This window comes from Symphodus melops (assembly GCF_947650265.1).
Source record: "Symphodus melops genome assembly, chromosome: 16".
Classification (NCBI taxonomy): Eukaryota; Metazoa; Chordata; class Actinopteri; order Labriformes; family Labridae; genus Symphodus; species Symphodus melops.
This window is the reverse complement of record NC_136706.1, coordinates 16,822,405-16,847,624: the sequence shown is the minus strand read 5'-3', so window position 1 is coordinate 16,847,624 and position 25,220 is coordinate 16,822,405. Positions and strand designations below refer to the sequence as shown.

The 25,220-nt window shown below is 37.9% G+C and overlaps 2 protein-coding genes across 2 annotated transcripts in view; one reads left to right on the top strand and one right to left on the bottom strand.

Annotated features, from left to right (window-relative positions):
• lpar1 (lysophosphatidic acid receptor 1) overlaps positions 1 to 18,406 on the top strand; it is a 37,861-nt gene extending 19,455 nt beyond the window's left edge. The window contains exons 2-3 of the mRNA XM_079364185.1: positions 783 to 1,538; positions 12,329 to 18,406. Of these exons, the coding sequence (XP_079220311.1) occupies positions 800 to 1,538; positions 12,329 to 12,651 (1,062 nt within the window). The 5' untranslated portion in view covers positions 783 to 799 and the 3' untranslated portion in view covers positions 12,652 to 18,406. The remainder of the gene's footprint in view (positions 1 to 782; positions 1,539 to 12,328) is intronic.
• Positions 18,407 to 21,871: 3,465 nt separating this feature from the next.
• Positions 21,872 to 25,220, bottom strand: part of musk (muscle, skeletal, receptor tyrosine kinase) — a 29,421-nt gene continuing 26,072 nt past the window's right edge. The window contains exon 16 of the mRNA XM_079365318.1: positions 21,872 to 24,246. Coding sequence (XP_079221444.1) covers positions 23,546 to 24,246 — 701 coding nt within the window. The 3' untranslated portion in view covers positions 21,872 to 23,545. The remainder of the gene's footprint in view (positions 24,247 to 25,220) is intronic.

Here is a 25,220-nt window from a genome sequence, read left to right as displayed (position 1 = left end):
GCCATGGTTGTTTCTTCTTCTTTGGACGTCATTATTGTCTCATGTTTTACAGCTTTACAAGTTATGCTTTAGGCTTGTGTACAAATGTAGTTTACGCTAAAAGTTGTGTCTGGCAGTAGATGCTAGCAGGGTCATATTCGTGCAACATCTGGTAAAGTGTACTTTGTCAGTTGACAAGTTCTTTGGCTTCTAACAACACCATTACTCTGCTTGTCAACAAATGCACATTGTCTGTGATGGGGAGTCATACTGCACTCTGTTTTAGGACAGTGCAATTGCATTTAGAGACTTTTTGTTGTGCGCCAAAGCAACCGATTTCATAATGTTGCTAAACCAGACTTACCCTGCAAACATTTTTTTCCAAACACTCACCCATCACAGACAGCTTAATTCTTCTTTGAATACATTTGAGCTCATCTTTTTTGATTTAAGGTTTCATGTGCACAGAAACCTATGCAGTCATCTGAATCAAATGTTCCTGTATTTCAAACCCTTGGGACCTGGGAAACTCCAAACTTGTTGGATCTCTTCTGTAATATTACAAATTCCACTCATATGGGATTAGTCCAGTTGCCAACTGGGGATGAACAACCAGATGTGATCTGTATCTGAAAATAAGCCTGTCTTTTATAAATACAGTTTTAGGAAATTATAATTATTTACCAAGTGATTATCAGGGATTAATCACCATATCTAAATGGTTTGTAACCTTAACGTGTTATTCATAGCCTTAACATCAGTACTGACTTTTTTTTTAACATCTGACATATTTTCTCCAACAGAAAGCGTCACTTCCACCATGGATGAAGAACAGTGCTACTACAATGAGACCATCGCCTTCTTCTACAACCGAAGTGGCAAGTACCTTGCTTCTGACTGGAACACCGTCAGCAGACTGGTGATGGGTTTAGGAATCACCGTGTGCATCTTTATCATGCTTGCGAACCTTCTCGTCATGATCGCCATCTACGTCAACAGGAGGTTCCACTTCCCCATATACTACCTGATGGCAAACCTGGCAGCTGCTGACTTCTTTGCTGGACTTGCGTACTTCTACTTGATGTTCAACACGGGACCAAACACGAGGCGTCTGACTGTTTCCACGTGGCTGCTGCGCCAAGGCTTGATCGATACAAGTCTAACAGCATCTGTGGCCAACCTGCTAGCCATCGCCATAGAGCGGCATATCACCGTGTTTCGCATGCAGTTACACACACGCATGAGTAACCGACGTGTGGTGGTGGTGATAGTCATAATCTGGACCATGTCCATAGTTATGGGGGCCATCCCCAGTGTGGGCTGGAACTGTATCTGTAGCATTAAGTCTTGCTCCAACATGGCCCCGCTTTACAGCAACTCATACCTGGTTTTCTGGGCGGTGTTTAACCTCGTGACATTTGTTGTTATGGTAACGCTTTATGCCCACATCTTTGTCTATGTGCGCCAGAGGACCATGAGGATGTCACGGCATAGCTCTGGACCACGACGCAACCGGGATACCATGATGTCTCTGCTGAAAACAGTTGTGATTGTCTTGGGTAAGGAAGTACTATATATATAATATTACCTACCTGTCTGTCTTTCTATGTCTCTGTCTGCCTGTCTACCTGTGTCTACCTGTCTGTCTGTTTTTCTCTCTGTCTTGCTAGTGAGCCAGCGAGCTTTCTACTTTCTAGCTTACCTCGATCTAGCTATACACTATTGTTTTACACTCAAACCTCTTGTGTCTTTGTCTAACTCTTCTTGGTATGCGTAGTCTGATACCTCTGTGATGGTTATTTCAACATTTCAGCAGCAGCAGATGAACAATGAATCAGTTGATGGGCCTTTTCTGTGAGGCTGTGTCATTCAGTGCACAGCCCATGTTCAGTTTGCCTAGAAAAAATGAAAGTCTCTTATACATCATCTTAGGCAACCCTTCCTTCCTACTATTATTCTGTTAGGCTAGTATGCCTTTATGCTTTGAATGGAATAGATTAAATATTGGAATCAAAACACTTTAGTAGATGTGGTTTGTTGCCTTTATACAATGAACTCCTTTTTTTTTTTACTTTGAGCAAAATAACTTCCCTTGTTTCATAAAGAGAATCAAATCGGAGGTTTAACAGATGCCCAGCTCTGAGTGGGACCAAACGGTGATGGGAAAAACCCAAAGACGTCATCGTAATCATTGTACAGCAAATGTAATCATCAGCATTTTTGTTGAATCAAAACCACATTTTCACATTTAACTGCTGACAACGGCTACATCAATAGTCAAGTGTGATATCACTGTTTTGCTATTTTCAGATGTTTGCTGGTCAGTCCAGAAGTTAGACAGCCTTACTAGTAAGACCAGATATTCTCTTTATTTCCCCACTAGTGATTCTCAACTGAGGTGGTGTCCAAACCTTAAAAATCTAGAATTTAAAATTATATAACAAGCATTGTATACAAGTATTAGAATGGTGTTGCACTAGTCTACTTGTTTATGTGCTTGTTCATGCAGGGAAGAGGCCCCCCTCTGTGAAATGGAGCCTGTTTTATTTTCAACCTTGAGCTGTGTGTGCACACTGACAGCTTAATGTCTAAGCACCCAGAAATGATGTTTCCCACTTTGATAGTCTGCATACCTCTACAGTGGTTTGTAGTAAATACACTGATTGCTTTTATTATACACGGACTGACTGTAGCACAGTAGCACAGTACCTCAACTGTGTGTAAAGTCAGTTGGAGTGTGAATTGTGGGAAAAGCACTTTGTTCTGCCTTGAAGCAGGATGTGTTTGTCCTAGACAAAACATACCAAAGGATTCTCTGTGATTTGTCTCCTATGTGCTGTGTAATCTCATCCTGTTGCCTCTGTTGTCTTTGCTTCACCCTTAATTCAAAGCAGTGGACAACAGAATCTGCTCTGTAGCCTATAGTATGTTTAAGACACTTTTTTTCATAAAGTTTCTTTGTTTATTTCCATTTATTTAACCTGCCTTGTAGGTCAGCAGTTTTTCACTCTGAGTCAAATCTGCAGACATTTCTGTCTCCTAATGGCTATAAAAGTAAAACAATGAGGAATTAGTTAACATGTAAGAGAATTACTTATGGTTGTAACTAGTAATTGTAGTTATCAAGAGGGACCTGTGAGTCTAAGTAGTAATCCAGAATTGTACTTTTAGACAAAAAGGACATAAATTTGATAGGTTGTCTTTCTCTCTTTTTTTTTTTCCAGAAATATTTTCGGGGTTCTTTCCCGGCAGAGTAACAGTTGTGACACTAAAACACTTTAAAATGTGATTTACTAGATCCTGTGTTCAACACACCATATCAACGAACTCTATCTGTCGCTGTCTTTTTCCACTGATAAAAAGTTGAGTGAAAGTTGAAACTCTTTGTGACACTGCAGCTGCCTTCTTGTAAACACTATTTCACGTCCCACTACAGAGAGCACTCTGATTCATACACTAAAACACACTTGAATGAATCATTGTGTGTTCTGCTTCTATCCTTTAACAAGAAACCCTGTCCGGTGACTTCATCCTGACACAGAAAAGGTTCATTAAAAACTAAACAATGTAAGAAATGCAGATTCTTAATCTCAAGTAGTTCTGCCAGGAAAGGCCTGGATTGGGGTCAATGGCTGTTTAAGATTGTGATTTATAAAAGCCTAACTTGATCTTGTAATGAGTCCAGAAACAGAAGAAGTCACGTCAACAAAAAAGATAAATGAATTACAGTAGGAAAATGAAACTACTGCTGATTTTGGTCCACACATTATAAACAGAGTGAAGCAGACTGTTATTAAAGTGTGTCTGAAAAAATGTATTGGAAGCAAAGGGATAGCTCTACAGCAGTATACCAGTTTTTTTTTTAATATGTAGCATTACAAAACAAAACATGGAAGCTCTGTGATGTGCCTTGACCTGTTGCACCAGCTATATTTAAGTTCTGTCTTTGGTTGAGATCTACTTCCAAACTAAAAAAAATGGAATTGCAGACATGATGTTTTCATTTCCTGTGGCCAATCAGTGAAAAGCTTTTTTTTAATGCCAGGTTTATTGTAGTGCTGCATCTCCTGTACTGACTTACAGTTGAAAATTACTTCCAATAATTTTCATTAATCCAGTAACAATGTGTGTAAACCATTAACAGCAAAGTATGTGAAATATGAGGACATATTTTGATTGATAATATAACAACAACTAAAACTATAATCTAGCGTGTTTAATCTTCAACTAAAACACAAGCTTATACACCAAACAGCCAGTTAGAACTTCTTAACTGGTGCAACTTACTCTGTCGTAAATTAAACCTTACCTTATAATCAAACTGGGCTACATTAATGGCGCACAACTGGTGCAATCCGGTGCTGAAGTAGATAAATTAATGAAAAGCCACAATGAAGAATCTATCTATTTCTGTAAATTAATGCAGTAGAATATTTTGTATTTGACTAAACTACAAAAGAACATAGTCTTCATTGCTTTGGGCACAAATCATTCCAAAATCTAATCAACAATTCCTTCTATTATTTAATTATTATTTTTTCCTACAAAAATCACATTTGTTTCTCTTCACTGCAGCCAATCCTTTCTTGGGAGAGCAATTCTTTAGAGCAAGGGTGTGATGTGTTTTGGTGCTCTCTGGAACCCATTGCTGTGTTCGAGTGAGGTCATTTTCAGGAGGATATAAAAAATGTTTTTCTGTTTTTCAAGGTAGTTGTTTCTTTCAACTGGATTTGCAGGGCATGCATTTTTTCACATGTCTTGGGCATCCTTCTCTCCTGTTTCATAAACGAAAATCCCCCGTGTCTGTTTTTCTCTCACTTACCCAAGGAAGACAAAAAAAAGGTCAGAAGTCATTCAGTCTCTTGTGTGTTGAATTTGCAATTGAGGTTTATTATGTTGGACTTTTTATAGGAAAGATTGAGATTAGTTGATGAGAAAGAAAATCTGCCCAGTTCCTCCCATCTGTTGACCAGATGATAATAACTGCTCCCCTGCTGCCTGCTGTCCTCTTCACTTGGTCCTTTCTCAGGATGCTTTAAAAACCAGACATGGGTGATTTCTTCTTGGAAAGACAGAATAAGAAGTTTGGAAAAAAAAGAGAAAGTTTCATACGCAAATGTGGTTTCACACACTTGCACACATGCTTAGCAAAGGCACAAACTGTACATGTACACATATACACGCACAGGGACCCCTCAGGGTCAGGCAGATTTTCATTCACATGAACTCTCGAAGAAGTCGACATGCACACATGTTGCAGCAGCTTTCATCTGCACACATACAAATGAAAATATAATGTTTTTTTTCTCCAGCTTTCAAAACTATTGACCATTGTTTGCTGTAGAGGAAATATTCTGTGTACTGTTGGAATTGGTGCCAAATAGGTTCCTGTGAATGCTTATAAAGATGTGTACTTCAGCCTGCAGTCTCCTCACTAAGTTCCATGTAGTGTCCAAGACTCTTTTTACTAAAATGGTCCATATCTAACAGGAAGGGCAGTGCCCGACTTTGAATTGTGTCAATTTGGCCGCCAGTGTTCTTTGACTGAAAAACACATTTGAATGACACCAACAGGATTCTCTTCATCACTATTCAGTGAGTCAACAGCACTGTCTAATTAACCATGACCCTTGTTCACTATATGTGTATGTCTGTGTGTCAGGTGTTGGCTCATAAAGAGGTCCTCTGTAAATGATTCGATTATCTGAAAGTCCATGGTAATCTATGCGGGCGCATCGTCAGACAGTGTGGAGTGCCAGGGCATACCATCAGCTAACACATGCACACAGATGCTGTATCGCTGACATACACTTATTCAAATATCACACTGTATAACCAATCAATGTTCAACACACGAACTCACTGGCTTTCCTTTCTGCAACTGCCATGCATGACTAAGAGCAGAACCAATCAGAGCCTACAAAAACCCTACAATCGGCTGTCGAAGGGCATCTCATAATGTCACCTGTTCTCTGTGTTTGAATGTGTGTGTGTGTGTGTGTGTGAGATAGAGGAGCTTAACGGGAGGAATTACTGCATAGTTGGGCTTTTATAATTACTCACAAAGGCAGCATCTGTTTTTTTTTAAATCTTAGGTCAGCAGAGTCAGTTGGCCATTTGGCGATTGTTTCCTTTGGCAAGATACTTAACCCTCAGTATGTCCCGCTGCTTTGTCTGCAGTGTATGAATGTTTATGAATAGGTTAAAGTCAATACTGATGGACACTTTTTTTTTCATTGCAAGAGAAGAGACACGACAGTTATGGACATTTGACAAAGCTACAACTGCTATCAGTGGTCAGATGTTGAGAGAAGCACTATACATTCACCATTTTCCAATCCATTTCAATATCTCTTATTATTAAACAAATTAATCATTATGATCAATCACAAACACAAGAAAACAAATCTAAGTATAGCTTGACCATTATTATTAATATTATCACAGAATTTATATTAGTTATTCATTGATTTTATCATCGCAAAGAACACCACATTTTGTCAGATACGGCTGTTAAAAAAGGAGAACTATTTGATATGCTCAAAGACCAAACGTTTACAATACTAAAGCATATTTTCTATTCATTAGCAACTTTTTTATTATCATTTATTACCTCAATGTGCATTACATAAAGAGTATCAATCAGCCTGTCTTTATTTGTAGATTACAAAAGCTTTCTTTTTGTTGTTTTGTTTTTCTTTGTTAAGCATCTTTGAGTATTTAGAAAAGTGCTATAATTATAATTTATAACAAATATTATCTCCAGACCAATAAAGAGGAAAGAACAGATAATGTTGAACATAGCAGCTTAAGTCAAGCAGCTTGAAGAGACATTTTTACAGTTATAACAATGATGAAAGGCTTAAATTAATGGATTTTAATATCATGCCATATGAGAATAAATGATTTAGAATTAGGTGGTGGTCATCATGGTTGATATTCTGGGTTATTTATAATTAATTTAAGTTTAAAAAAACAATTACAATAGTACTTTTTTTTTAATTAGTTTACAGAAGACACAACCAGTGAACGTGGAAGTGAATGAGTCTCTTTTGAAAAACAACTGCACACGCATTACAGCCCAGAAGAGCTGAAAACATTTCAAAGGACTCACTGTCCTTTCCAGTCAAAAGCATCTCTTGAACCATTAGATCACTGTGACACCATCACCAAAATCTATCAATGTGCCCACCACAAACCTCTTTATCAATAACTATAAACACGACTGAATGTGAGCTTTTATCTCATCTCCAGTGTATGTTTGTGAAAGTAAGGCTGTGGTTAGGAGGATATCGGAACAAGAAATCCCTTTGTGATGATGGGAAATAATGAATTCTGTCAATTAGCTTATCAAAGGGTCAGGCGAGCAGATGATGTTTCGGTCAAGATAATGACAGAAAGAGGTGATGGAGAAAAAAATTGGGGTAAAACTTTAGAGACAGCAAAGAGGTTAGATGGGAGACAGGCTGCAGAAAACTTGAAAAGGGAGTTATGGGGAGAAGAACACTGATATGAAGTGAAACAAAAAGAGGGGGGAATTAAATGTATCATATAACAAATAATGGATTGGAAAAAACAGGGGTGAGGGAGGGAATGGCAGGAAACCGTGAAAAAAAAAGGGAAAGGGACACTAAGAGAAATTAATGGGAAGAAAAAGGAGTGAGACAGAAGAATGAGAGCAATGATTTAGTGTAGAATTACACATTAGTGGAAATCTAAGCTGGTATGAAGGCATCTAACGAATAAAAGCTAAATTATTATCACTCACCCTACTTAATACTGTGAGTTAATTATGACACTAGGACATGTAAAAATGTCCTATTCAGGCACACCCACACACAGAAGTGTGAGAGCCAGTTTTAAAATGATCACAAACAGGACACTATAGTTGTTATAGTTCTCTCTCCCTGTATTTCCTATCTGCAGCTGTCTTGTCAGAACGAGGCTAAAACGCCAGAATAGTAATCTTTAAAGAAGCTCACTTCTTTAAAGGGCCCTATGAGTCACTGTGCAATACTTTTTACATACTGCAAACTGTTTTCCATGTTATTTCTAAAGTTATAATGATATACTTCACTTCCCTTGCACTCCTAGATTTGTAAGTACTTTAAACTACCTGTGTTAACTTTTTTTTCTGGCATTAAATCTCTTGTAGTCAAAATGTTGTCTGTTACTGAGACAGAAACTTATTTATTGAAAATCCTATAAAGGGAAAGTTTTGTTGGATGGTTTGGAGTACCAAATGAGTGAAGTCTCACTCGCATGGGAGAAACAATATCCACAGTGGGCGATTGTTGGTGGAAACCTCCATTGCAAGAAAGCATTGCCAACTTTCTTTTTGCCAAGTGTGTCATAGCCATAGAAAATGTATGCAGCATTTACAATGCCTCACAAAGTCGAGGATGAGTAGCACTTCAGTCTCAATGACATATGCTGGCAAGTATGTTTTATAATGTGACAGTGCTATGGTTATGGTTTGGTTGAAGGAAAAGTGATGGTTTGGGACAAAATAAGTTATTGTGAAGGTTTTGGAGACATTGTGGATTGGGTTTAGATAGGACTACTTTTATGTGGTCAAGGGCGTTTCTTCATCATTGTTACTTTGATAAACATTTAGTTCAGGATAAAGAATAACTGTGTGGGTCCTGACTTAGGAAAAAATGTGTATGTATATATATATATATATATATATATATATATGTGTGTGTGTGTGTGTGTGTGTGTGTGTGTGTGTATACACACACACACACAAACACACACACACACACACAAATGGCACACATTGCACATTTAAATATTAAAGGAGCCAAGTACCAACATTAAACAGGAAATGACAACAATACTTAAATAAATGGACAAGAATAAAACATGGCCTCAGGTAACTTGACGGACCCTTTCAGAATCAATGTTAAAACTACTTTTTGTTTTTTTCATGACCACTTAAAAAGTCATCAAAGTGATTTTATAAGTATTACACTTTAAGTATATGGACAAATAGTTTTTTTTTAAATTGAATTGAGTCCCTTTCTTTCCCTAACAGAAAACGTGTGCATCACAAATCAGAATCCCAACTTATTTTGAATTACCAACAAAAGGAGATGCAATTAATTTGGTTAGAAGAAAAAAGTTTGACACTTTTTACATTTGGATAGAAAGACACTTTAAAAAACAGCAGATTTTTTAAGCCTTTAGAGCTCAAAGTTATGCTGCAGTGCACTACATGTCACCGAGTGCAATCGAACAAGTTGCTACACAGTGTGTCAGGAAAATGAAAAACAACAGTCCATGTGTCAGGATAATGAAAAACAATGTCCTCTCTCTGAAAGTAATATGACACGTCCGCCATTAGAGCAAAGCCAACATTAAGTCAGAGCCAGGATGTGTTCAGGATTGTGTGTTCAGAGACAGCTAAAGACTTCCCAAGTATTCCTCATTATTCACTAATGATGATGTACATCATGAAAAAGGGCTTCAATGCATGAAGTGATCCTCCGTTGGTTAGTAATGGTTACACTGTTGATTTTCAAGTCAAAGCATGCTGGGATACAATTGGCAGTTTTGCTTTGTGCTTTCTCAACACAGTCTAAATGTTTTTCACATTGAGTTTAAGTGCTCCTCCATCTGTCTTTGGCCTGTGTAATTATATAAGTGAGCATTTGCGTGTGACTGTGTCTGCAGATGTGAGTGTTTATCTGTGTCTACCCGCATCTGTGTGTTTGTGTGAGTGTAGAGTTCATTGCCGTATGGTCTGGTCCCCATTATTTCCTTATTTTTGTTCTCATAGCCCTCTGTTCTCTCTCATATGGAAGCCCATTTCCGCTTTAGAGAGATAAGTGGGAAAAAAAGTGCTCAAAGAAGGTCAAAAACACTGTCAGTGTTTGAATCGTCAAAATGTAAAATGTATCTCTGGTAAAATCCGACGTCACCATACTTTTTTGTTTTTTAGTCAATTTTTTTTTACATTTTTCATCGACCTCCATGCATACTGGATCGAAATCCATAGAAAATGTGTTTCAACACTACAAAAACCTTCTCTTGACTTCTCCCAGAGGTCTCAATAAAGATTTTGATCTCAGCTCTTGTTGTTAACCTCTCTCTTTGGCATTTATTTCCTCGTACTTCCCAAATTATTTTTGTGTTTGATTTGATTATGAGTGTTCTAAATGAGTGTTGGCTAAATTTGGGATTAAATTGGGATTGAGGTGCTGTCAAAAAGGTCATTGTCCAAGGTCAAAATGTGTAACCAAGAACACTGTTGCTACCAGTATGTGGCAAAATTACGACCACGTCTATGACTCCTGTGTAATCCCAGACTCTATCAAGACCTGGAAAGTGTCAAAGCAGTTTCCAGATTTTCCAGGCCTCCATCAGAGCTGTGTTTATTTACTTTTCTCTACTGACTTTCCATTTCCCCAGTCTATTTTCCCTCCATATTCACTCCATGCATTTTTAGGTAGTGACAAGGCAAAAGGATTCTCGTAGATCAACAACAACAGACTATTTGTTTCTGCTCTCAACTGAAGTATTGCTTCACCCTCTGTGAACCTGGAGTGGCACTAAATCTGGTCCATGTGGACACAGTAAATGGAGAGGGTTTTTTTTTTTAGCAATGTAAAGGGGCAATATTGAGATGAAGGTTGTACAGCAAACAACCAAATAGCCCTGACTTCAGAGAGGAAATGAAAGATTCAAAGGGTAAACCTTTTCAGATCATAGCTAAACACAAAGGCTGTTTTCTTCCTCATTTTGAGGGAAAATCAGGACTAACATCCTGTAAATGCACATACTTTACACTCTTCTCATGAGAAAATAAGTAATGTTAAAGAGGTAGTGGATTATGTGGAGGTTAAAAAAAAAGCGATGCAAACGGGAATTGTGTGTTTTAAAGTTGTAATTTTACAATAATTTACAAGCTGTGCTAAAGGACATCTTCATGACTTTATTGTGTTTCAATCAAGTCGACGCAAAATGAGACAGTGTTGTGAAAGACAGGAAACACAGTCACATAACACAAACTTAATGTTGTTCTGAATAATTTGACTTGTTTTCTGGCTGCAATTCGGAATGTTCCTGTCCGGTCTAAGATATTTCACTGACAGACAAATAGTTCAGATAGTTTCTCTGTTGGGCTTCGAACCGTTTAAGAAATGTATCTAGTTCTGGAGAATCCGCCTGCATAGTTAGGAAGTGAGGTCAAGCCTTCAGTGCAGCTGCTGCCTGCACAACACTAACAGATAACAGGCCTGCCTGTCAATACTCTCTCTGTCCAGCTCTCTCTCTTTCTGGTTGCCCAATTTCTCATTAACACTTTTTGTTTTAAAGTCTCAAGAGTGTAATGTCCTACAGCTCTCTTATAGTTGTGACAGAAATCATCTGTTTACTGAATTAACAACATACTTGAACCTGGCATTCATGAGTAATGAATCAGTGACCTCCGTCCTGTGTGCTGATACTATTCATCATGTCAGAGAAAGGATGATGCATCATACTTACTCAAATGAGGTGAGAAGGTTGAAGATATGATGATGGAATACTAGAGGTATGGCTTCAAGAATATGTTTCATATTACCATAGGGGAAGCCCTGACAAATGCTGTGCACTCCCAGATCAGGAACGCAAGTGTAGTGTTTTTTTTAGAATACAATGACAAAAAGCTGAAGCACATGTTGTTTGGGAAGAGTTTGGGGATTTCTCAGAAACCAATTGTATAATTTAAATGATGAATGGTCAAGGCAATTGTGTGTCTTCATGGAGTAGAGTTTCAGACTGATCGTTTTCCACAACATTAGGCTTTTTTAGAATCTTCACCTTTACACTGGTCGTCGTAGTTAATGGAGCCATAAAAGTGACACGTCAAATAATGAAACGTATGTAATGTATTTTTGTTACCCTTCTTCTTTATCTCACATTAGATCATTTGGAGAATATAATGATAAAATAATTCAAATGTACGCACTTTCACAAGCCTTTTTGAGAACGTCTGTGTTCTTCGCACTAGAAGCTTACTTGTTCTCCATTAATTATTTTTCCTATTCACTAATAAATCAAATCGCGTCAGCGATGCACCCAACTATATTAACACATATCGTTCATGAATTCAAAACAAAACCGTTTAATATAAATCTTTGCACTTCTGCATTGGCTTCATTTTCAAGACTGGAGGTTGCCACTTGGTTGTGACGTTCAGATTGAGTGTATTGGACACATTTTGACACAGAAATATAACTATTGTTTCAGAAAAAAAAAATATATATATATATATATATATATATTCCTAACTCAATTTAAGAAATGTTTCATTTTCCTGCACCAACTTTAAATTTGACCTTTCTGTCTTATGTCTTCTCAGGTGCCTTCATCATCTGCTGGACCCCTGGCCTGGTCATCCTCCTTCTCGACGTTTTCTGTGCCAACTGCAACGTCCTCACCTATGAGAAGTTCTTCCTGCTTCTCGCTGAGTTCAACTCAGCTATGAACCCCATCATCTACTCCTATCGAGACAAGGAGATGAGCGCCACCTTCAGGCAGATCCTGTGCTGTCAGCGTCAGGAGAACGTCAACGGGACGGTGGCGGAGGGATCTGACAGGTCAGCGTCATCCGTCAACCACACCGTGCTGAGCGGTGGAATGCACCACCATCACCACCATAACAACGAACACTCGGTGGTATAAAGGTGGTTCGGAAAACCAGAGATTAACATCTTAAAAGGTTAATCTCTTATGGAAATAGCGACTGAAAGACGGTTCATGGCAGCATGGAAAGGTCTAGATGGACTGTTAACATAATATGAACTGTGGACAGTTAAGGGTTAAACTCAAGAAGGAAGATAAAGTATGTGGAGTAGAGTTGATGTTGAACGGGATGACATCACAAAAAAAGAGAAGATGGCAACTTTAATGAAAGCAGACAAGACTTTGTCATTGTTGGGGGAAGAACAGAAGATAAATCTTATCTTTCAGGACACCATTAGGCTGTTAGTATTGTGTGTTGTTATAATTTTCATGTGTTTAAAACTTTGATCATGAACTATTTAAAGTAATCTGTGAAATGAAGGTAATGCCAGTATAACACATCCTTTTTTTTTCCCAGCCTTCTTTAACTTTGCGTCCTTTTGTTAAGGGTTTCGGACCTTTAGTCTCTCTATAACATCATGAGTATATGTACTACAGACAAGACATAAATCTTCATGTTACACCCATTTCAGGAATTATCTGCATTAGTCGCAACATTTTTGCCTCAATTTGACACAGGTTAAGAACAATGTACTTTCTTTTGTGTTCATGTGTTCTATGGAAAGAGCTCAAATGTGTGGAAAATCAGACTAATGCCTGCCACTCCTGCCTGTTACTTAAAAGGAAAAGTGAACACTCAAGGGTGTTTTTATTCTTGCTCTGATCTTGTTCCAGGATTTCACTTGAAAAAAAGGATGCAACTAAAAATAAACCTGCAGAACTTTTAAGTATACTGACGTATTGGACATGTTTAGAGATTTCCAAAGCATCATGCGTCACAGTTGTACCTGTTATGGTTAAGTAACCTAAGCCATGATTTATTTCTGCAGTAGTTTGATCAATCTTTAAATACTCTAAAACCGTAATACTCTTAGGACTTATTACATTTATCCTGTCAACTTAAGATTTAAAGGGTCCAAGATCAGCACAGATTCTGTGTCTTCTCCCATAGGAATTAGAGACAAGTTGTTCCTGGGATCTTACCGAAAAAGGGAGGATAATGTTTGCAGTTTCAGAGTAGACTCTGTGCCACATTGTTATGTTGGAGACAAGATGAAGGTCATATGTGGGATGCAATAACAGAGCTCATATCATGACATGAAATGTGCTGAGCTGTCCACTTCTGGTTGATAAAGTCTTTGTTTATGAAACTGTCTGAGAGAAAAGAGGTAGAAGTGTTGCTGCAAAATTGCCCTCTGATAGCACCGGTAGAATATCTGAAGCTTGAAGTGAATGTAAATAATGTCAAAATTGGAATAATGGGGGATGATAACATTAGAAGAGGAGACAAAGAGCAACATTTGGCTGTGAAATAAAGATACAATTTTTTGAATGAATGTCTGCCAGGATTTGTAGTTTACAAACTACAATTATACAGTAGCCAACTATAATTAGGACAACCAGTTTTCCGGAACTAAAGACATTGATGTGGGGATGTTAAATTAAGACCAGACCTATTGTGGGAAGATCAAGTGAAAAACTGGAATGATAGTTTAAACAAGTCCATTTTGTAATAAAGCTAACTTACAAGAGTAGGAGTCTTCAGCCAAATAAGCAGCTGCTTCAAGCTTAACAGCAGCATCAGCATGCATATATGTAGATGTGAATGTGACATTCACAAACTAACATAGGCTTGAAGAATAGTACTAAACAAAAAGTGACGCTTATAAATCTTCAATATGTTGTTGTTTTATGTAGTTGGTCATGAGACAAAGGACTACGGTAATCTAAATTGTAAACCTGATGATATCAGCCAAATAAAGTTGTCAAGGGAGATCCCCAGAAAAATCACTCTTCATTCTGAGGTGAGCCTGAATGTCTCTACCAATGATCAGTGCAGTTTAGCTAACAGTTTTATTCCAGACTGGACCAAAGTGGTAAATGAACTAAAAGACCAACATCTAAAGAGCAGCGCTAGGTCGAGTGGCCGGTATATATCAATTTGCAACTGATCAGTGATGCAAAATAATTTCAGAAAAGTATGGCTTGGTATTATTCTCATCATTAATTTTACTTACCCTATTGCATTCCTTTGACTCTTTACACAATTCCATCGGATCAAAAACTGGTATTACCAATCCCTGCAATACTTATCCGAAAATCTGTTGCTCTGTTGCCCTGCTTATTATATCCATCTCAGCCCATGAGCTCCTTAACAGCTTGGTCTCTGATACATAATTGTGAAAAAAAATCTCCAAACTGCTCCAGTGTGAATCCTTTAGTGCACAGTCCCTGTAAACTAGAAGCTGAATGATAAGTACACATGTATTGCTGTGACAGTGTTATTGGTGATATGAAGTAGAGCTGTCCATAGAGTATGTAATGTGTTTTATTGTGTACCATATTGGATGGATAAGGTTGTGTCAATTAATCTTTATTTGCAAATGTTGCGTATAAGGATGGACACAAATGATAACCAATCAGTGTTTCTCCTTTAATGACTAATGGAGCCTTTTTCTCATTTGCACTGCTGCATGTGTACAATACTCCAGAACAAAGAATTTTGTCTCATTTATTTAGGTAGTTGCCAGTTCATCTCACAAAATGTCATCAAATCTCAAGCATGTCCTGGTGAGTTAGCAGTTCTCTTTGGATTTTAAGTTTTTAGAGGGATTTCTATCAACAACTTGGGCTGTCTTTTTTCCAAATTGCAACGTTGGATTGATCTTAAATTCAAGTCAAGTTGAAAGTCTCCCTGTACAATTCAGTGTGGATAACCCAACTCTTAATGTCTAATTTTGAAGGACATTCAAACATCATTCACGTTAAATTAGTTTGGCATGTATTATGATTTGGACTCTGTATGTCTCCTGAAAAATATGATGGAAGGCATAAACAGTTTTAATTACAATTTAAAAAAAATAATTGAATGTTTGCCATACTGCATCTTGAATCATTTTTTGCTTTTTAACCTTTAAATAAAAATGTATCTCCAATAATGACATTTTACAATTTATAATTTTAACAGTAATAGTCTAGAAGCCTCCATGATGTTCTCCAAAAATAACAATCCAAGAAGGGAGATATAGTTAAACCAATGCAGGGTTAAACAGTTTTCATTAAATTTCCAGAAGTACTCTTACTAATTGCTGCCTGCAACTCTATATTTATAGCCAGCTGACAGTCAGCATGTTGATGCAATGACGTCCATTGTTGAAAAAATTGCCAGCAGAATGCTTTGTCCAAATGTAAATCAAAACACATTATGGTCAAAAAACCTTGACAAAGTTTCCAGAAGCTGACAGAAAAGAGGGAACAACAGCCTGAAAATGTTTGTCAGAAATGTAAGCTGCAGTAACATGTGTAATCAGCTGGTGTTTATTGAATTTAACAAACTTCTGACCTGTTAATGAGGCAACATTGGTACCTTTATTGAGAATTACATAGTTTGGATGTGTATTTATTCTACAAGAGCTCTTTCGAGTGGAGAGTGTTTCTCCACTGTTGTCGGCCTATTATCTCCTGGATGTGCCTTTGAACTATATCAAGGAAGCTAAATGAGAAAACTTAAAGATTCAGTTGTTTGTCCATCTGTCACTAATGTTTCACTAAAGGCCTCATAACAGTACTAACACAAGCAGTGCAACTAATATTGCCTTAACTTTGCTATGGACTCAACCTGCCATATTTAGTTGTTCACTGTGAGTGTTTTTCAAACAAAATACTCTTTCAGGTATTACAGCAAACCAACAGTTTGTCTTTAAGCATCTGTCTACCAGTGTGTCAGTCCTTGTACAACATTGTGAGTATTTGTGTACAGTATGTATGTATATAAAATATATCATTCAAAGTTAATCACCAAAGGGAAAGTGTTTGTAAATTTAACTGTTATACTCTGTCGCAATGTACTGTAGGATTTTGTTAATGTTTGCTATGTCATGAGCTCTTTTTTTATTTGGACCCTAATTAACAAACTTCCTCTCGACACTAAAACAGTGAGTGTACATGATTGTGACCCAGAACTAGTTTTCTATGCTTGCAGTGCCTTGCAGTGCTCTTTCTAAAGGAGTAACTTTACACCAGGCTGAACAAAGGTTTTGGGCCTTCTTTGGTCGGGTAATTTTGAGCCTCTTTCGCCTCAGCAACAGTGATGGGTGTGCCTTGTTTAACCATTCCCAACAGTGATGTCACTGCCGTTGTGAGGGGTTGCTGGATTACACCGTAACATCACCGCTGCTAGGTGAGATGTGTAACCACTGGAGGTCAGCTAAAGCGAGGTTTTCAGGTGGTTTTCAGTTGCTCATAGTGTGTGTGTGTGTGTGTGTGTGTGTGTGTGTGTGTTGTTAACCCCATTGTTTTGCATTTTCCTTGAAAAAGAACATAAATATGTCAGTCACAGTGTGTCCTCACAGCCCACAAGCAATGTATCAGTATACAAATGAAAATCAAAGTTTTAATGGAAATCTTAAAAACACTCAATCCTCGCGTTTCTGCCTAAAGGGTTGAAAACACAAAAGTGTGCTCTGAGCTGCTCACGTTTGCTCTCGCCACGTACGTGTTGACGTCACATCCATGTGCAGTACAGGCAAACAACAACAAACATGTCGGATTATTTCCATCAGTCGGACATATAAATTGCCTGAACTTGCACTGACCACTATCCAGGAGTCTTTTCAGCAGTTAAACCGAGTTAAGGAAGTGCACACGCCCTTGTTGGTGCTAAATGGCAGTGCTCACTGTACCACCTAGCCACCTGGCATGCGTACTACATCAAATTTCATACCTTTTACCAAGTGTGCGTGCAGATTTCAACCCAAAGACGCTCGCCTAAACAGAAAGTAGGAACGTGAGCCACTTTTGCGATTTGTGTGCAGATCAATGTTGTGTAAAACTAGCCTTCATAATGGATAAGGAACAAGGCATTGATTTTCTTTTACTTTCCCTTACTCTCCAGTTGAGATGGCAGTGCATTATTAATATCCATATCTGTGACTGAAATGTTGCGCTTTGACTTGTATTAACACAGAGGCATAACTTTTGTTGGCTCTTCACTATTAAATGCCCATGCAGCCGTACATATAACCACATTTCAGTTACTCCACCTTTAAATTGTACATGCACTGACTCCACTACTTTTTACAAGAGGAAGCTGAAATTCACAGAGCAGAGAAGTAAATAACTAATGGACTATGTTATATCGCTTGCGTTCTGTTAGGACACACTGTTAAAACAATATATTACCATTCTACAAAGTTTTTCAATAGCATTATTTTTAGTCTAAAAGATAAAGAGACTATAAAGATACTCAACACAGCTTTCAAAAATATTAAATTGACCTATTCATGATTACAAACTTCTGTTATAAAGATTTGAGTTCATTGTTCTAAGTGAAAACAATGTGTTAACATTTAAGGGTTTTTTTGGGTCAAAACAAGTTCAAAGCAGTGTTGCACAGTCAACATGTTATCATCATGTCCACTTCATAATGATCCACGATGTTTGCACAAGAAAGGTCAATGACTGATCTTCCAAACATCACGGTCTGATATTTGTTCTTCCAAAGTGAAACAATGCTTTCAAATGTTTTTTGATCTGTTTGCCAATCTTGAGATAAAAATGAAAATCACGTACAAGTTGTTGTTTCCAAGTAATTGTAGCACAAACATAAATGTGAGTATCTTGTCTGTAAGGGCCGATAAATAAATGTTCATCAGCGTTCATATCCAAGCAACAATAAAAAAAGAGAACAGTCTGAGTGTGTGTTTTGTGGCTTCTTTATGTGAGATTTAACTTTGTAAACAAAGTTTTGAACTTCTTACTGTTATCTTAAATGTTTAGCCTAGTGTTGCCGTTTCCTGTCAGTGTTTTAGTATCTGACTCTCACAAACTGACCGGGTCACAGACTGGCATCGACTGATAATGTTTGCCTTATGACTTGCAGGATTTGTATAGTAGACCTAATAAGATCTTATGATGTTACTCGCAAATTTTACTTAGCCTTGATGGTTTGCAGCTAACTGTCAACATGTGTTTACTGTATGGCTTTCTGTGCAGATTTGAGCAAGAATGTCCAACTTTTTGATCCAGTAGATGTCGCCCTTAAACATTAGCATGACACAAAGACCTCTTTTTTGGTGACACCTCAGCCATACAGAAGCTCCTACTCTCCTACAGCGACAGCAACATTGTCTTTATGTCCTGACAGTAATTAAGACAATACATAATTCTTAAGTGCTCTGAAAAAGGAACAAAGAAAATCCATTATCTGTAGCAGTTGTAAACTTGTAACAATTTCGACCGATGTCGGATGACGGTTCGTTTCTTAAAAACCAATCAAGCCTCTCTGCTCAGCTGGATTTCAGCTCATGCTTTGAGTGTGGTCTCATGTGTGCATAAGGTAGAGAGGCTTGATTGCTTTATAAACGTGTACTGAGTGCCATCATGACCCAGTGACCAAAAGTGATCTGAAAACCAACATTTGCATTGTTGGAGGTTAGGTGACATTGAGCGAAAAAATTACCATACTTTACAAATGATTTTTATGTTTGTGTGTATATTTAATGCTATGTTATAATGTTCTGGGCCAATTTATGTTGTGTTTAACATGAATTAAGCTGTAATCCAAGCAACAGCGGCCTAATGTTTTCATAGGAAAGAATGTTCTGTGTGTCTGTGTTTATTGTTCCACAGCTTTGGAGCGGTAGCCTCTAGTTGACTGATATATGTCTCCATACTTCCTGTAGCTCCCTGAATGGGCCAATCAGAGGCAGTTTGGCCACACAGGAAGTTCCTGTGTGCTGTCGCTGAGTGAGGGGGATGTCACATCTTCGTCACAATGGTGATAAAGACACTTTTCCTTGGTTCCCAGCGTGTTTGACTGCTGAAAATGTAAGTGATTAATAACCTGTGAGGCAAAATATAGCATCATGTAAATGGACTGACTCAGCATTCATGTTACCAGCTAAGGTTATAATAATATATGGAAATGTCAACACAACATTACAAGCTGCTTTCATGCCAAGATATCCAGGAATTGCCGACCTATACAATCATATTAAAGTTTTACACATAAACACAACCTGCTTCCTTAGAAACATGACATGCAAAGGTGTTAAGAACAAGAGAGAGATTATCATGACAGCTCAGGAAGTTGTTTTCGTCACAGTATTAATCTCTGGTCTACAAAACACTGGAAGCCACGAATGCAAGCTGACAGGAAGGTTATAGAGTCCTTTCAGATAAATCATTTGTCTGAAAATGGGACAATTGGCTAATTCAATGAGTGAGTGTCACTTCCCAGCATCCGCAGCAGGCTTTGTGTTGAATTTCAACCAAAACATTTAAAAGAAATAGTGAGACCTGACAGCAGCTACAGATAAGACAGGAAACAGTGGTGATGGAGATGGAAGAAAGAAAGGACAAAGGATGGTGGAATCCAAATGACTTGCATCACCTCACAATGCTCTATTCATCCCTTTCTTTCAATAACATACTTCCTTGTTTTAGAGCTCTTTGGTACGTTCTGGCTCTTTTAATATATTTTGCCTTTTGTGCATTATGAAATAATTTTTACCTCTTTAGGCCGCTTACATTGGTTTGACATTAGGGAGGTTTGGACTGGAAATGTCTCATTGAACTTCTACCAACTCATAGAGAATCTGAGAACTTGCATGAGCAACAATGAGGCAGTTTTCTAGTCAAACAACTTGACCGAAACGTGTTCAAATACACTCTTTGAAATTCTAAAATGGCCAAGTCCAAATTCCATATAAATGTTTTAATCTTAAACCAAGGTAAACCTTGCAAATGTATTTAGTCAAATCTGCATTACTGTATGTCCCTCTGAAATGCAGTGGGGAAAGAAATTGAAACACTCAAGCATAGTACCTCAAATTGAGTACTCTTGACTACTTTAGTGACTCTGCCATTGAAGGCAAAAGAATTAAACAAGAAAATGGAAAAAATTAAGTATGAAAAGAAATCGGGTATAAATATGGTCCAGACGGACAACAATAGGAGGTTTCAGGAGAGGGAGGACCACAGAGGAAGTGGAAGTGGGACAGTCTGATCCATAGTTTGGATGAAGAGGAGGAGAAATGACCAGTGCAGGTCAAACTCTTGGCTGCTAACTTTAAACAGTTTATATTGGACATCCTTAAAAAACACAAATACGCAAGTAGACATCCTTATACACATGCAATTGGAAGCAAACACAGACACATTGACAAACTTATCAAAACCAACTCAAAGAAGTGGAACACATGCATGAGAAATCTGTTTTCTACTTAAGTAAATCTCTCTGATCCCTCTTGTGGAGAGTAATGAGACTGCAGCATCCACATGGGAAACTACTTGTGTAGGACATCTGTGGGTGGGGTAGGGGATGTTATGGGCCATGTGTCAGAGGAGGCTCATGATTAAACAAACAGGTTGTAACCGGCTTTCAAAGCAGTGCAAGGTTTCGGGTCAGACCAAAAGAAATGTACAACTTATCGCCTTGCAGATAAAACCCATCATTTTTTCATATGAAATAGTTCAAGAAAGTATTTCAGGACTCGTGACTGTCTTTGTTCATGCTTCAGTCCCACTGTTTGTTGAAGAAGCTGCCCTTCAAATAATATGGGGGAAGCTCTCGGGCACGTGTCATTTGCTGTGGATGTTGTAGTTTTTTTTACTGCCGTTCCACACTCTTACCATATTAAGCCACACTACACAGAGCAGCCTGGGTGAGGCCACTGACTCCAATTTGTTTCTTAAAGGTGCAGAAAATCACTTGTCCTGAACATCACACAACCAAAGTTTATATGATGTAAGCAGGGACTGAAGAGGGAAGTATTTATGAATGATTTTGTCTTCTTTCCGAGTTTTCTGCTTTGCAGTGTTGACATTGTCAGACATTGTACAAGTACAATGAAATACTGTTAGAGCAATCCAATAGATGCCACGTCAAAAATATACAAATGTACAAAAACACATTGACCAAATTTACAATAAATATGGATCAATAATGCAGTATAAATAGACGGTTAAATATACACCAAGTTGAAATTGAGATGTGATATTGCACTAAATCTATGCAGTTAAAATATAGAAAAAACACGTAAAGGTGGCATCTAGCTCAGCTGCAGCGTCAGTTTGCGTTGCCAACTTGGTCTTATTCATCATGTTATATGAATATATGATATTTCCTGGTTTTAAGACATGTTACAAGCACAAGGGATTCATGAATAAATCAATTTTAATGTACAAGTCATAGACATACAAACTGTGTTTACCAACAAACATCATGTTTATTTGAAAGGCATACAAAGAAATACCATAATTAAACACAAATAAGAGTGACAAAACGAGCATTACGTTGCATAACAAATAAAAAAGGTCAACATCACACCAGTTTAATAAGGACTTGACATGATTACAATAAATGTATCGTCTTTAAACTTTATGAAAGCTGCTCTGAGGAACTCTGGGTTTGAGTTGATTTTGTGGCCGATTGTGGTGAAGGCCTACCTCTTATCTCTATGCTCAGTTTACTAGTTTAACAGGTGGATTAAAGTAAAAAAAAATCTCAACCTGCATTCTGTAAACAATCAGTGAGAATCTTTGACATTGAGAACATTGAGAAGGAAAGGCTGTTTTGGCAGAATGCTCTTCATCCCCTTTTACCCCCCTTTACTCCTGGCAGAGATTGAAGAAGAGGCATCAGTATAAATTTCGATTTGCTAAACGTCAAAAAACTCCCCACACAAGCATTACATTGCTCTGAAATGATTAAAATATGTCCTGTAGATCTTACTCATTGCGTGTCTATCATGGCGGCTCATTGGCTGCCAAGACATGTCCTGTTACAACTATAAAACTATGAATTTCGATGGCTTTGATAACTTTTGAAAATATTTGAGGTAATGTAAGTAGCCAGCTAAAAAATATATAACATAGGTGTAGTCAATTTTTAATCTAAGTGAGATATTTTAATGTAAATATGAGCATTCAATTCTACATACTGTACCTTTAAGTATATCAAAACTGCTGTAATGTATTCAGCAATCCAGACATGGTGGTACTCACCAACCAGTGTGGTACTGCTTGACGTTTCTGCCTGTTTGAAAGAAAGGCTTTCTTGAAATTGTATGTTGCCAAGCGTTTACGAATGATGAATTAACATTGAAGTTCTCTAAATATTGTTACAAAAAGTGCAGTCTAGACCGGCTCTCTTAATATGTGCCCTGAGATAACTTTTGCATTATTTGGCACGATATAATCCAAAACAGATTTACTGATAACAAACGTGTCAAACACTGTCCCCCAAAAAAGGTCTAATCAAAAAAGAAAACATGAGCCATCAACAAATCAGTGAGAAAGCAACAAAAAGTGAAACAAGAATGCCCAGAAAATGGAATAGCGACTTTCATTAAATTAAAAAAACAAAAAAAACAATCAACAGCAATGCTTTAAAGTGATAATCTGCCTCTGTGGAATCAGAGGTGGCAATTTACGCTTTTTATGTAGTTGCTAGAAAAAATTAAATTAGAACTATTGTCTTTCATAAGTTATTATGTTTAGTTATCACCCTATTTGTAACTGCTTGATAGCTGAGTTTGGAAAAGACAAAAAGGAAAAACCAATAATCCCACATGTGATAAAGTCAGAGTCTGGTTATCATGCATTGCAATATAATCAATGAAAAAGCAAACAAGTCTTCAACCGACGACGTGGGCATCTTGTACACTACATACTGTAATACAGGCATGTGTGGTAAGAACATCTTCTGAATATAGAAAAATGAGCAAGGAACAATGTCAAGATTATATAAAATTTGTTGTGAGGCACCAAAGACCGCAAATGACAATGTCTTTTTTGCACAGGGAAAACACGTTTTAAAACAGTTCCCATTTTAGCAGTCAGCCTCAGTTTCAGAATTGACACTTAATGTGTTTTGATGCATACGTTCCAGAATCCGGTGTATACTACTGAAGCTGGGCCTGTCTGAAGGGTGTGTGCTCCAACAGAGCCTCATCAGATTGTACAGTTCCAGAGGACAATTCTCAGGACAGGAGAGGATGTGGCCATCACGCACATAATAAATAACCTCCTCATGACCCATTCCGTAGTATGGCTGCATGCCATGGGAGAAAGTCTCCCATAACACCACCCCATATGCCCACACGTCGGATTCAGTAGTGTAGCGGTTGTAGAAAATAGACTCTGGAGGCATCCAGCGAATAGGGATGGCATCATTCTCGTTGGCTTTGTAGTAATCTGCTGAGTAGATGTTCCTGGAGAGGCCAAAGTCTGCAATCTTCACTATCATTTCCTCGCCAACCAGGCAATTTCGTGTGGCGAGGTCACGATGGACAAACTTACGCTCCGATAGGTAAGCCATTCCTGCAGCAATCTGCTTCGATATAGACAACTGCTCTGCACAGGAGAGAGAAACCGCCTCCAGCTCCAAAGAAAAGCTACGACCAGAGAGGCTGGCACGGCTGAGGGTGCGCACGGATTGCGTTGGAGATCTGCGGCGAAGGAACTCATTGAGGTCACCATGAGCCATGTATTCGAACATCAAACACATGGGTTTACCCACTGCACATACACCTGTGGGAGAAAACATACACAAGATTTTAATAAAAGATATTTCACATACAGATTATACAGGAGGCTTGTGAGTGGAGCATTTTCCCAACCAAGAGGTTTAAGAGAAGAAGAAAAAAAGTCAACCACATAAACACATCAGTGACATCATTAAACTGTGTGGAATTAAGTTTTTTTTTTCTAGTGTGGTATCATTCAAAGAGTGCATTCACTGTAAAAGGTAAATAAACATTCAGACTAGACATAAAACCAGACTAAACTATCTGTGAAGTGTACACGTTCACAAATAAACTCTCACGCACAGAGGATTTACAGTCTTATATTAGTAGCCCTGTGATGTATACATAGTGTGTGTGTGTGTGTGTGTGTGTGTATGTGTGTGTGTGTGTGTGTGTGTGTGTGTGTGTGTGTGTGTGTGTGTATTAACTGACCCTGTGTTCTTCTAAACCTGTCAGTGAGGGGAAATACTGGACATTAAAGAGCATTTCTAAAGCTCAAAGTGACTGCAATACTTGTGAATCTGAACAAGATTCTAGACACTACATTCTTTTTTATGGTAAATGGGCATTAAGACCTTTCTTCATTGATCCTCAGGAGAGGAAATTCAGGACTTGAACTTGTATAGCACTTCTCTTGTAACTTGATGAAGTGTTTTTCCCAAGAACACATCTGACATGTAGCTACAGGAGGTGGGAATTCAAACCCCCAGCAATCCGTTTTCGAGCCGACCGACTTTAACACTGAGCCACAGCAGCCCTTGGTGGATAACAAAATGATTCTCCTACATTTCAGATTGTGTTTGCTTTAACAATATCCAAAAACACATTTTCCAAACAAGCTAAAAGGCTCAAAAGACAATTATTTCAATTGACAAACTGTGTTTTTATCATGTAAAACACTTCATTTTGATGTACTGTATGCTGTCATAAATCATCAGACATTAATCTAGCATGTGCAGAGGAACAAGCAGTTAATCT